Genomic DNA, 14,744 nt, shown 5'->3' on the forward strand with positions numbered 1-14,744 from the left:
GCAGGCCATGCCAAAAGGATGCACTTTTCTCTTGCAGGAGTCGGGCGGAGAGAGGCTGCAGGCTCCAGGATGCGTTGTCACCCGCCCCTCTCCCACTGGGACAGGAAACAAATCGTGCTTAAGACTGGGTCAGCCCATCAATTGCACTTGCAAAACACATGCAAAGACAAGTCAGTTTCAGTTCAGTTCTTCAGCCGGCCTCACTTTGGGAGTGTTTGACGATAGGCACAAAAACCTATAATCGTGTACTAAGAGTCAGCTGCTGAACTCGGAGAGTGGCCAGCGTTCTTGTTTTCACATTGATAAAAAAGATTGTTTGGACGCTTTGAAGAAAAACATGACTGACGCCAATATGGACAAAGCAGGTACCAATCAGGACGTGGAAATGTTCCAAGTAAGAAAAAGACGGATGAGTTACGTTCACTCTGAAGAAAAACATGCACAAATGTCTCTACACGGCTCTGTTCGAGTCACAGTTCAAAACTGGACAGTCATTGGCTGTTTGCGTTCCCCACACGTTCCTCTTCCTCCTCCTCTTCCTCCTCATCTAAAGACACCACCCCGGAGGAGGCCACGTCCGACACCCTTCGGCGCAGGGCGTATTCAGCGGGACTGTCCCCCGCTCTGAGTGCCTCTGTCTCTGAGGGACACACTGTGTTGTCATAGTCCTTACAGGGGCTGTCGTCATCTTCTCCGGGACTCAGGTACGTCTCTGAGTAGGACATCGAGAAAGGAGAGTCCTGTCCGCCCTGCGCTCTCAGGCCCCGCCCCCCGCTGCAGGTGTGCCCCGCCCTCTGCAGGCGAGACAGGAACTCTTCGCCCCCCTGTAGCGCGGACAGGATCTTGGCGGCCAGTTCGGCGGCGTTGCTGTAGGCGTTGCTGTTGCCGCGGCTACTGCCCAGGTCTCGGAGCAGCGGGTGGTGCTCGTCCAGGCTGCAGAGGCTGGAGCACAGAGTGTCTGGAGACCCCGCTGTGGGGGAGGGGTCGCCGCTGCCCCCCTCCCCTCCGGGCCCCTCGCAGCACGGCCGGCGCACACCCAGCTGCTGGCAGATCTGACTGTGGATCAGGTCCTTCAGGTACGGAGGGTACGACGGGACATCTGCAGGACACAACGGGACATCTGCAGGACACAACGGGACATGTTAAAGTACCACCAGCGTTTGTTTGAAACGTTTGTCGTCGTGATTTGTCACATCTTTAGTATTGAGCTATAGCATAAGTAGATTAGAACTTTACATTTTGTTAAATTTAAAAAAACTGCTCTAAAACGACTCAGGGACCGTCCTCCTGCTGGTGCCAGAGTCAGGACTAAACATGGGCCGGCCTCCTGCTGGTGCCAGAGTCAGGACTAAACATGGACCGGCCTCCTGCTGGTGCCAGAGTCAGGACTAAACATGGACCGGCCTCCTGCTGGTGCCAGAGTCAGGACTAAACATGGACCGGCCTCCTGCTGGTGCCAGAGTCAGGACTAAACATGGACCGGCCTCCTGCTGGTGCCAGAGTCAGGACTAAACATGGAGCGGCCTCCTGCTGGTGCCAGAGTCAGGACTAAACATGGAGCGGCCTCCTGCTGGTGCCAGAGTCAGGACTAAACATGGACCGGCCTCCTGCTGGTGCCAGAGTCAGGACTAAACATGGACCGGCCTCCTGCTGGTGCCAGAGTCAGGACTAAACATGGACCGGCCTCCTGCTGGTGCCAGAGTCAGGACTAAACATGGAGCGGCCTCCTGCTGGTGCCAGAGTCAGGACTAAACATGGACCGGCCTCCTGCTGGTGCCAGAGTCAGGACTAAACATGGACCGGCCTCCTGCTGGTGCCAGAGTCAGGACTAAACATGGACCGGCCTCCTGCTGGTGCCAGAGTCAGGACTAAACATGGACCGGCCTCCTGCTGGTGCCAGAGTCAGGACTAAACATGGACCGGCCTCCTGCTGGTGCCAGAGTCAGGACTAAACATGGACCGGCCTCCTGCTGGTGCCAGAGTCAGGACTAAACATGGGGAATCTCCGTTTCAGTTTTATGGAGCTCAAATCTGGAACAGAAAAGATGTGAGACAGATTCTACTCTGACAATGTTCAAATCTAAGATAAAAACAGTTTTTTTTAGCTGTGCATATGACCGAAAGGATTTTCTTTGCACTCTTGACCCTTTTATGTCTTAAACTGTTGACTGCATTTTTTCCGGTTGTGTGAAGCACGTTTGCATCGCCTCGTGTATGAAATGTCAGAACTGATAAGCTCCGCCTCTTCATCGTGACATTTCCCTGTAGCGTGCAGCGGATGCCTGGTTACTTTAAAAACCCTACAGTCTTCATTTTTCAGGTAATCACAACCAAGTACACGCTTGTGGGCTGGGATAGGGGGCAGGTGAAAACAGGAATTTTCCGCGCGCTCGAGCCTCAACACAAGATGACTCAAACAAGCATGAATCTAAATAGAACATTTAGTGAGAGAATGATGAGGAAACACAGTTGAAACAAGGTTATAAGCTCATCAAAGTGTATTTTTCATCACACGTCTCCTTTAAAGTCGACGGCGCCTACAGTGTGAAAAGAAATGATTCATACCAGTTATGTTCATAATGAAATTACCAAACGATATTCTGACACTTTTATGCGCCCCCCTTTTGAACATGCTGCTGACACGCCCCTTTTTATGTGTTATCAGTTTACGATCGTTTAGCAGGAAGCCGCGGACGTACTGTGTCTGCGCGCGGGCGGCCGCTAAATGGACTGGACTGAATATTAGCCGTGTCAGTGCAATCACGATGAAAGCCTTTCCCCACAAACACACGCGCCAGGCTGACCGGGTCTGCGGGGACGTTACAGACACTCGCACTCATTCCCCCAAGCCTAACTCTAACTTTGAATAGACGTACAACTCTAATAAGGCCACAGTTATTTTATTACTTGGTTTACGGATCCGCCGCACTTAGATTATCGATTTCTACAATATAAATAAAATAGTTATTATCATTTTTTTTTTTATAAAGTACCGCCGACAAGGCAAAATAGCATTAAATGAAATATAAAAAGCAGTATTAAGTCAAAAGATAAGAGCGCGTGAAGGAATTTTTGACGGCCCCTGCGCGCGGCCCCGGGAGCATGAGAAGACGCGCGCGCCCGTTTTCTTGTCTGCTACGCGCCGCGCCAACGCCTTTATAACGCAAATACACATTTTAAACCCGTTTACCACATTTTCTCCAGTGCGTTTTGGCGTGACTAAGGCTGCACACTTAGAAGCGTCTGTTCTACCGATGCAAAACATGCTACTGTGCTACTGTTACACTCACCTGCGCGCCATGCCCCCCCCTCCTCCCGTGGTGCGTTTTGGGTAAACCCGAAAGAAAAAATCTATTGAAATTATATTTATATTTATATTTCGCCCGCCTGTTCAATATATTTCATTTAAAAATCCGTAAACCAAGTCATAAAATAACTGCGGCCTAACCAAGAATAACACAACCTGGCCCAAGTCTTGTCCAACCTTTATCTAAAAAATAGTGCTGGAATGTTTAATATGACGTGCAATTTTCAGACAATTACAATTAGATTTACAACGTGATCATAGGCTAATCACGAACCTGTCGGATTGGGATATTTTGTTCTTTTCAGAGGACGGTCTATTCCAAATAATTGCCTCCTTTGCAATTCACAAACTACAACCATTCTAATCGCCTTCTTCATGCTTCAAATGTGATCAATAATTCACTTCTAATGTAAAGCAGTCAATGTAGAGATGGGGGAAATAGATCATATTGTAATTGCTGTTCTGGAGATATGCATAATGATATGTTTACTGTTCAAAAAATCTGCAAAAACTGACCCAAACAAGGATATAAAAGGACAATTCTGCGCTTTGGCGTGCAAATTTGTGGTCCATTCGCGTCTTGTGCAACACTTGAACCTTACATTTCAGCACGTCGTAAAAATATAGTCTGATTATAGTTGATTTGAGTCAACATCGCCCTCCCAAAAACGTAAACCTGAAACCTGAGCCCTGAACGTGAGGGTGAGGAAACAGCTTCACGTACCGGCCTGTCTGGAGCGGTCCCCACAAGACTTGGTACACATACACAGTACACACTCGGGCAAAGACACACTCTGCGTATTTATAACCTGCTCTCACCCGCCGCGCCGGCCCTGTCCGTCTCTGCAAAGGAAATGATATTAAACTTGCAGGAGGGATATCAAATTGCGCTGAGGAACAAAAAAAAAAATGTCGACAGGATGAAAAGTAGGGCACTGGGACAATGGGAGAGGAAGAGTGCGCGGCCGGAGGGAATCGCATTATATCTTTATTATTTTCAAGGGACGTTACGATATACAAATCTCTCTCTCTGTGCAATAGTAACGATAGGCCTCTCATATACCGTCATATTTATTGCAATATTGCCGATTTTTCATATAATAAATGCCATGCTTTGGTATGAATCATTGTTTTTTCATTGGTTGAATGTCACTTTAGGGCAGATTGTGTTATTAATGTATGAAATATGAACAGGACAAGGACAAACCTGTGATACTTCTGAAAGGAGAAATGCATCATACGTTATGTTAATCTCAGGCTTGGTACATTCATGATGCATTGATACATTGGTACAAGTTGCTTGAGCGTATAGTTGGTTGTCAGTTGCCAACTATGCCGGTTAATCTGAACGGTTTCAATACAATGGGTTAAAAAGACGTCCTGTTCAGGCAGAAAAGTATGAGATAATAATATAAAAGAATAACAAACTGAAACAAGTTTGGAAAAACCCTGATTCAATTGTGTTAACGGCGAGGCGGGGGAGCGCGTTTAAAGTTTATTTGTAGAGCACAATTCGTTCAGAAGGCAATTAAAAGTACAAAAAGTTAAAAAACACAGAAATTACCAAACAGTTTAAGACATAAAAGAGAACAGTGCAAACAAAACCGATTTAAGCTTATATTTTAACATGGTCTGTGGGGCTGGATAACGATTAAAGGCGGTATGGACGATTTTTCGGCGATTTGAGAACGCAGGCGGAAGTGCACATGCCACTCCCCCGTGCGGACTGATACAACACACGCAACGGATCGCATCGCATCTCTCGTCTCCCGTAGATTTCTGTCCACTTCTGAGTCAGCTCGAACTGTCTTTCTCCGTCTTCATTTTGCCCCGTACACTGAGGGAACTATATTATGATAGATCCATGCGCTTAGGCATGCGGAAACGTGGGGACGAACCGCAGGCGGCTGCAGGTGAGCGGTAGGTGCGTTTTATGATTGATACGTGACAGGACAAATGATTTATCCACGCCACGAGGAAATATGATAAAAAATTTGCTGAAAAAAAATCGTACATACCACCTTTAAGATTAAATTCTTTACTTACATTGATCAATCTCTATTTTTTCTTCTACAAAACAAAATAAAAATACCTTTCAGTGTCGCTTTCATGAACATAAACAATAAAACGACATGATTTGTTCTCGATAAAAAAAAAATCAAAACATATTCTTGTCTAAATCTCAATTCAACTCAATTCATTCCCCAGTTCTGAGTTAAATAACTAAAACACAATTGAAATGAAGATTAGAATTGTAGAAAAGATTGCGGATTTCTGCCGTGCAATGAGAGAATATGTGTTTTTACTGATCCCACGCGCCACATGCATGTTCTACCTGTGCTCTGTGTGGACGGCTCGTTGGCGGGCAGAAAATCTTCGTCATATGAGTCGTCGTTGGACTCGTCGCCGTCGACAGAGGACCAGGCCCTCAGCTTCGCCTCGGCGATGGCAAACTGCTCCGCCACACCTGCGCCAACACAAACAAATAAACATAAGGCATAAACAACACAGCGAGCGAGCGAGTACAAGGGTCGTCATAGAAACAAGCCGCAGAGCCGGGGATGCGCGGTTGTGGTCGCGTTGCCAGGTCAGGAGAATGTGGAATTAAAACTGGAGGGTCACATTTCAGACAGTGTGTTTGTATTTATATTTATTCATTGTACTGTTGTTGTTGATGTTTACTTTTATTCAATTAAAATACTCCAAGCTTGATTCATTAATGTTACATTTATTGTTTCGGTCAATTGGTCAAACGACTAAACATTACAATTATGTCTTATGTAAACCCTCATCTTCCAACCAAAAAGTCTTAAAAATATACAAAATGTTACTGGTTATTATTATAATATGTTTTTATTCAAACACAAAACAAAGAAAATGACAGTAACAGTGACAAGTAAACAAAAATAACAGTAAGAAATAAACTAAATAACAGTAACAAGTAAACAAAATAACTGTAACAAAAATAACTGACAAGTAAACAAAATAACTGTAACAAGTAAACAAAATAACTGTAACAAGTAAACAAAAATAACAGTAAGAAATAAACAAAATAACAGTAACAAGTAAACAAAATAACTGTAACAAAAATAACTGACAAGTAAACAAAATAACTGTAACAAGTAAACAAAATAACTGTAACAAGTAAACAAAATGACTGTAACAAGTAAACAAAATAACTGTAACACGTAAACAAAATGACTGTAACAAGTAAAAAAAATAACTGTAACACGTAAACAAAATGACTGTAACAAGTAAAAAAAATAACTGTAACAAGTAAACAAAATGACTGTAACAAGTAAACAAAATAAACAAGTAAACAAAATGACTGTAACAAGTAAACAAAATAAACAAGTAAACAAAATGACTGTAACAAGTAAACAAAATAAACAAGTAAACAAAATGACTGTAACAAAATAAACAAGTAAACAAAATAACTAACAAAAATAACTGTAACAAGTAAAAAAATGACTAACAAGTAAACAAAATAAACAAGTAAACAAAATGACTGTAACAAGCAAACAAAATAAACAAGTAAACAAAATAACTGTAACAAAAATAACTGTGACAAGTAAACAAAATAACAGTAAAACAAAATTTAAAAACATCCCTTTGTTCAAAAACGTAGTAGTCGGAATCACAGTACCACCGCTGATACGTTAAAAAGTAGTCGTACTCAAGGCCTTGACACGAGTTGGAAAGCAATAGATACAAAGATGGATTCTGTTAATAGTCTATAATTACATTGTGATCCATTGCTATGGGCGACACGCCTGATATTATCATCTGCGCATGACAAACACATGAGAGCTGCTTTACAACAGCCTGTGCGCTTGGAAAGGTCAGGGGTGCTGTGTAACAACCTTGTAACACGCCACGTAATTAATTAACCATACACGTGTGAAGGGAGTGTGCGTTTGTGTGCGTGTGTGTGTGTGTGTGTGTATGTGTGTGTGTGTGTGTGTGTGTGTATGTGTGTGTGCGTGTGTGTGTATGTGTGTGTGTGTGCATGTATGTGCGTGTATGTGTGTGTGTGTGTGTATGTGTGTGTGTGTGTGTATGTGTGTGTGCGTGTGTGTGTATGTGTGTGTGTGTGCATGTATGTGCGTGTATGTGCGTGTATGTGTGTGTGCGTGTGTGTGTGTGTATGTGTGTGTGTGTTTGTGTGTGTGTGTGCGTTTGTGTGTATGTGTGTGTGTGTGTGTATGTGTGTGTGTGTGTGTGTGTGTGTGTGTATGTGTGTGTGTGCGTTCAACTTTAGACCCTTTAAGTTCCCTCTGTCACTGGGTCTACGGGAGTAAATAAGCTCAACAAATCCACACAATTATAATGAATCTGATCTGTATTGAAATGTTTCTGATATTTTGAATGAAAAATGTGTTCATTTTAAGGACCAATGTCTAATGGAGTTAAGGTTCAACGCAGACAAAGACAAAGTCGTTTGCAACTTAAGTCAACGGAATTCCCGCTCGATCGGAAATGCCAAAACGACAGAAGTGCATATTTGTAGCTGTCAGAAGCAATATTGCAGGTTTGTTTACTTGGTTTATACGGTTAGAATCCACACAAAACCAAATCAAGCATAACTCTTAAAGTCAGGTGAAATTAGTTTTTCACATCATCTTTTAAAAGGGGTCACATTTTTTAATACTAAAGGTTTGTGAAGCCAATGCCAAACAAAAACAAGATCAAGTTAAATATTGAACTTTATCATGTGAAGGAGGTTTCACAGCTCAACCCTTCTGCTGCTGTCAGACGCAACAAACACTGTTAGCCCTGAACACGTGTCATTCAGCTTCATAATCATGTGCAATACTGTCATAATCATGTGCAATACTGTCATAATTATGTGTAATACTGTCATAATTATGTGTAATACTGTCATAATTATGTGCAATACTGTCATAATCATGTGCAATACTGTCATAATCATGTGTAATACTGTCATAATCATGTGCAATACTGTCATAATCATGTGTAATACTGTCATAATCATGTGCAATACTATCATAATCATATGCAATACTGTCATAATCATGGGCAAAACTGTCATAATCATGTGCAATACTGTCATAATCATGTGCAAAACTGTCATAATCATGTGTAATACTGTCATAATCATGTGCAATACAGTCATAATCATGTGCAATACTGTCATAATCATGTGCAATACTGTCATAATTATGTGTAATGCTGTTATAATCATGTGCAATACTGTCATAATCATGTGTAATACTGTCATAATCATGTGCAATACTGTCATAATCATGTGCAATACTGTCATAATCATGTGTAATACTGTCATAATCATGTGCAATACTGTCATAATAATGTGTAATACTGTCATAATCATGCGCAATACTGTCATAATCATGTACAATACTGTCATAATCATGTGCAATACTGTTATAATCATGTACAAAACTGTCATAATCATGTGCAATACTGTCATAATCATGTGCAATACTGTCATAATTATGTGTAATACTGTCATAATCATGTGCAATACTGTCATAATCAGTCAGAATCATGTGCAATACTGCCATAATCATGTGCAATACTCTCATAATCATGTGTAATACTGCCATAATTATGTGCAATACTGTCATAATCATGTGCAATACTGTCATAATCGTGTACAAAACTGTCATAATCATGTGCAATACTGTCATAATCATGTGCAATACGGTCATAATTATGTGCAATACTGTCATAATCATGTGCAATACTGTCATAATCATGTGCAATACGGTCATAATTATGTGTAATACTGTCATAATCATGTGCAATACTGTCATAATCAGTCATAATCATGTGCAATACTGCCATAATCATGTGCAATACTCTCATAATCATGTGTAATACTGCCATAATTATGTGCAATATTGTCATAATCATGTGCAATACTGTCATAATCATGTGCAATACTGTCATAATCATGTACAAAACTGTCATAATCATGTGCAATACTGTCATAATCATGTGCAATATTGTCATAATCATGTGCAATACTGTCATAATCATGTGCAATACTGTCATAATCATGTGCAATACTGTCATAATCATGTACAAAACTGTCATAATCATGTGCAATACTGTCATAATCATGTGCAATACTGTCATAATAATGTGCAATACTGTCATAATTATGTGTAATACTGTCATAATCATGTGCAATACTGTCATAATCAGTCAGAATCATGTGCAATACTGCCATAATCATGTGCAATACTGTCACAATCATGTGCAATTCTGTGACATAATATCATCATCAATATCATCCTGGTGCAATATGTTCTGTCCATATAACAACTGTAAATAACAGTGTTATTTCTATTAAGAGTATAAGATTTTTTTTTCTTCTGTTTTAATAAGATATCTGTTATTTTATTATTTATTTCTGTGCCTAATCTTTGTTGCAACACTGGAATTTCCCCATTGTGGGACAAATACAAGTCATCTTATCTTAACATAACCTTGGATATTATAGACCACTGGCTTCCATCTCAAACTATGACAATATCAAACTCTAGAAAATGAAAGCAACCTATAATGGAGCAGCTTTCTACCTCGAAGTATACTTTCTCTGCAGATCACAGAACTTCCTCCGTCTGTTTAGTATTCCGACAGTTCATTCACTGCTATTGAGCCTTTTCCATTGACTGACACATCGCTGACTCGCTTTAGGCCGGCTGTTGCCTTGTTCCTCCGAGGTCTCCCCCTTCTCATTTTGATTTAAACCCTTCTGTCTCCTCTCCAAAGCGGGCGTGTCTCTGTGCCCTGGTCAATGCTCAGTATTCATGCATCGAGCCTACAGAGAGGCATCGATCCACTCATTCATCCTCCGCTGCGGCTTTTAGATCCAGTACACACAAACTCTGCTCTTTTGGAGATTCAGAGATCTTTAGGTTAGGTATAAAATATTAAAAGCTTCTTGAATTCATAGACTGGCTTCGACTGCAGTACCTGTAATGTGGAAGTGTGTGACAGTGATAGTTTTAAGTACAGTATTCTTTGTTTAGTTCTTTATCTTTATGAAGAAGCACTGCAGTGTTAGAGGTTAACATGATGTTTTAACTTAAAAAACATACCTAGAGTTGTACGTGGCCTAATTTATTTGCGTGTTTAAATAATCTTGTTTATGAGGTCATAGATCCTCAGAGAAACACTCTGTTTAAAGTCTTCTGGATTTATGACATCATAAGTAGAGCTCCAAACTCTCCTGAACTCTTTTAAATTAACTTAACTGCCGAAAGGCTCAGAACAACTGCATGCTTGCATTAGCATGTCAGGGCAAGCTAGCTTTAGTTTGTTGCCGTTTGGTAATTTCCTCTGCTGCCAGTAGGTGGTGAATTAACACAAATCATGACAAGGGAACGCCTGCATCTAAACTGAACAAAATCAGACTTTAACTGCTAAAGTGTATTTGTGGAGCACAATTTGTACACAAGGCAATTCAAAGAGCTTCACACAACAGGAAAAAGTGCATTAAATCACAAAGACCCACCCACACAGCCATTTTTCTTTTCCAAAATCAAACAACAGCAGCAGCTACAGTAGAATGGACTTTAATTAAATGAAAAAAGGAAAGATGACGTGGCCAAAATACAGCGAGGAGGATCTGTGCCAGGAGCCAAGGTCACGCAGATTGTTTTGGTTGGGGACGGCGCGATAAGTCACGTGACGCATGAAAAGATAAACACACATTCTTTTCCAAGCGCCACTGTTTCTGAGATAACGTCACTCCTTCCAAATATTATGGCTAAGCATGGAGGAGCTAAACAGCTGATTGTGCACGTGGGTGCAGTGGACATGCGGCGGGAACAGACTGAAGTTTTGAAAAAAAGACTTCTTGAAGTTATTCGACGTGCTTGATAAAATGGAAATCAAAACATTCATAAGTGGACCTCTTCCAAACATCGACAGGAGGATAAACAAGTTTAGCCGGCTTCTTCAGCTGAACACATGGCTGTCCAAAGAGTGTTCCCCCGAGAGGACTACACTACATTGAGAACTTCTATCTATTCTGGAAACGAGAGGACCTGTTTAAGATAAATGGCCCCCACCTATGCAGAGGTGGAGTGAGGGTGCTGACAGAGAACCTGCTCCACGCTCTGAGGCATTGGACTGGGCCTGGACAGGGTCCTGAGCAGATAGTTAGAAGAGAGGAATGAGAGAAGAATTCCTGCTCCATCAGCCAGAGACCGAGCCAATGTTTCAACATAAAAAGCACCACAACCTCAGCCTCCACCAAAGGATTCATCAGCAGCTGCTCCACCACCACCAGCAAAGGATTCAGCTCCAGCTGCTCCACATTCACCTCCACCGCCTCCAGCAAAGGAACAATCTTCAAAGGCCTTGGACCCATCTGTGACAAGCCCAACAACATCCCTGTCATCGCCCCTGCCTTCACACCAGCCCTGGGTTCCCCCTGCAACATCTACTCCCACTAAAGATTCATCATTCTCTTTCTCATCTCCACTCTCACCCATGGGCCTTCCCAGCCATTTTGAAAGTCTGATCAAATCAGGCATTAAGATGGCTCCACTCACGCAGAATATAGCAAGGGCTATGTCCCTGCACAAGCCGACTACACCAACAAAAGCCCCACCACCCATCCCCCCTCGCCTCTCACCTGGTCCCAAACTCTCCTTGGCTACAAAAGCCCCACCACCCATCGAACCTCGCCTTTCACCTGGTATCTCCCATAGCTAGGATGCACTGGGTCTCAGCGTTGCCGGGACTTATTGTCACATTAAAAATCAAACCAACCCGGGGCCCTATGTAAAAAGAGCCCTAGTGCTATTTCTGTAGCCACATCATCACACAGATGGAAAAACAAAATGCGAGTCAGGCCCAATCTGAGAAATGTGATTCATATTCCCTGTGAAAAGATAAAGCCCAGTCCCACTGAAACTAGTCTGAAACTTGTTGTGCTAAATGTCAGATACTTATGTAACAAATCTCTCTTAATTAATAATTTTATTTCTTCTTATAATCTTGATTTTATGTTTTTAACTGAAACATGGCTTGACAAAAACACAGGAAATGTAGTTCTGATAGAATCTGCTCCACCCAACTTTAAGTTTGAATCTGAAACACGAGAAAAAAAAAAAGGGGGTGGAGTCTGTGCTGTCTTTAGAGATGAAATAATTACCCGCAGGTTGTCTTTTGGGGTGTTTTCATCATTTGAGTATGTATCCTTTAAAATGGAGCTAAAACGGTCTCCATCCATTCTCTTCATTGTTTTATACAAGCCTCCCCAGCACTGCCAAAGTTTTATTGATGATTTTACTGAGATGCTTTCAGTCGTATGCACAGACTTTGATGGTTTGGTCATTACAGGTGATTTCAATGTGCATGTTGATAATATTTGTGACAGAAACGCTAAAGAGCTTGATGCTGTCCTTGAAACATTCAGTCTTACTCAGCATGTGAGAGGCCCCACCCACAGCAAAGGACACACTCTAGATCTCATAATTACAAAGGGGGTAAATATTTCAAATGTTAATGTGATCGATGTTGCTCTGTCTGATCATTTCTGTGTCTTCTTTGACCTGTCTGTTTCTCCCAAACCTCCGGTTGGTCCTGCAGTTGTTCAGAGGAGACACTTAAGTGATGGCACAGGTGCACTGTTTATGGAAATGATAAACTTTGAAAATGTCTCATGTTCTAATGTAAATGATTTGTTGAACTCTGTTACATCTAGTGTTTTGAATGTTCTGGACACCATCGCCCCTATAAAGGCTAAAATGGTTAAAAATAAGCAGAAGGCGCCGTGGAGAAATGATGATTCGGTCAGGGCACAGAAAAGGGAGTGCCGCAGGGCCGAACGGAAATGGCGCAAGTCAAAGCTCCAGGTTCAAAAAGAGATTTAAAAAGAAAAGCTGAACATGTACAACCTAATCTTATGTAGAACTAGGGAAAGATATTTTTCTGAAATAATTGGAAGCTGCAGTAACAACTCGCGTGTCCTGTTTGCCACAGTAAACAGATTAACAAACCCTCCAGCTCAGCTGCCGTTAGAACTCATTTCCACATCCAAGTGTAATGAGTTTGTATTATTCTTTAATGACAAAGTTCAGGGCATTAAAAATGCTATAAATCCCACAATGCAAAAAATTACCCTAAAACCACCAAGACACTTAGAGCTAACTCACTTTGCACCAGTAACTGACAAAACTGTCCATGAGATCATCACCAGTCTGAGTTCATCTACATGCTGCCTGGATGTGTTACCCACCAAATTTCTAAAGTCTGTGCTGAACAGTTTGTTAGCACCATTCACTCACATAGTTAACATGTCGCTTCAATCTGGAACATTCCCAATGTCTTTGAAAACTGCGGTCATAAAGCCTCTCCTAAAGAAGAGCAGTCTTGATGCCGCAGTACTGAGTCATTACCGGCCCATCTCTAATCTACCATTTTGGGGCAAAGTCCTTGAAAAGGTTGTTTACCAACAGCTCACAGATTTCCTCTTAATAAACAACTCATTTGATGTTTTTCAGTCAGGTTTTAGACCTCATCACAGCACTGAGACTGCTCTTGTCAAGGTGACAAATGACATCCGCCTGAACACTGACACGGGCAAAGCCTCAGTCTTAATTCTGTTAGATCTGAGTGCTGCTTTTGACACTGTCGATCATGGGATCCTCTTACAGAGACTAGAGGACTGGGTGGGCATCACTGGCACTGCCCTAAACTGGTTAAGGTCCTATCTGGAAGACAGGAAGTACTTTGTTGAAATTGGTAGCTGTGTCTCAGACCACATGACCCTGACCTGTGGAGTGCCCCAAGGGTCAGTCCTGGGTCCCCTTCTGTTCAACCTCTACATGCTGCCGTTAGGTCAGTTGATACGCAGTGAAAATGTGTCCTATCACAATTATGCAGACGAGTCAGATCTATGTTTCACTATCGGCAGGTGACTATGGACCAGTAGATTCACTCTGTCACTGCATCCAACAGATCAGTTTGTGGATGCAAAACAACTTTCTCCAGCTGAACTCAGACACGACTGAAATAATCGTTTTTGTTCCACAGAAACAAAGAGAAAGTGTTAGCGGTCACCTCCAGAGTCTCGCTCTAAAACCTACAAACCAAATTAGAAATCTGGGGGTAATAATGGACTCAGACTTGAACTATAATAGTCACGTCAAATCAATAACATCAGCAGCTTTTTACCATCTAAAAAACATTGCCAAAATCAAAAATATAGTGTCAAAACCAGATTTAGAGAGACTTATCCATGCGTTTGTCTCCAGTAGATTAGACTACTGTAACGGCCGCTCACTGGCCTCTCCAAACAAGCTGTAAAACAGCTGCAGTACATCCAGAACGCTGCTGCTCGGGTCCTGACTAGAACCAGGACGTATGATCACATTAGTCCTGTGCTCAGGTCTCTGCACTGGCTCCCTGTGGCTCAGAGAATAGACTTTAA

At 42.0% G+C, this 14,744-nt stretch overlaps 1 protein-coding gene across 4 annotated transcripts in view; it reads right to left on the minus strand.

The window, feature by feature from the left end:
• Nucleotides 1-469: 469 nt before the first annotated feature.
• Nucleotides 470-14,744, minus strand: part of fam131ab (family with sequence similarity 131 member Ab) — a 36,566-nt gene continuing 22,291 nt past the window's right edge. For all 4 annotated transcript variants that reach the window (XM_072455808.1, XM_072455816.1, XM_072455801.1 and 1 more), the window contains exons 4-5: nt 5,643-5,774; nt 470-1,099 (exon numbers count right to left, since the gene is read on the minus strand). In XM_072455808.1, coding sequence (XP_072311909.1) covers nt 492-1,099; nt 5,643-5,774 — 740 coding nt within the window. In that variant the 3' untranslated portion in view covers nt 470-491. The remainder of the gene's footprint in view (nt 1,100-5,642; nt 5,775-14,744) is intronic.

This window comes from Eucyclogobius newberryi, unplaced genomic scaffold (assembly GCF_026437365.1).
Source record: "Eucyclogobius newberryi isolate DKJ021-1_F unplaced genomic scaffold, fEucNew1.0.hap1 SCAF_10, whole genome shotgun sequence".
Taxonomy (NCBI): Eukaryota; Metazoa; Chordata; class Actinopteri; order Gobiiformes; family Gobiidae; genus Eucyclogobius; species Eucyclogobius newberryi.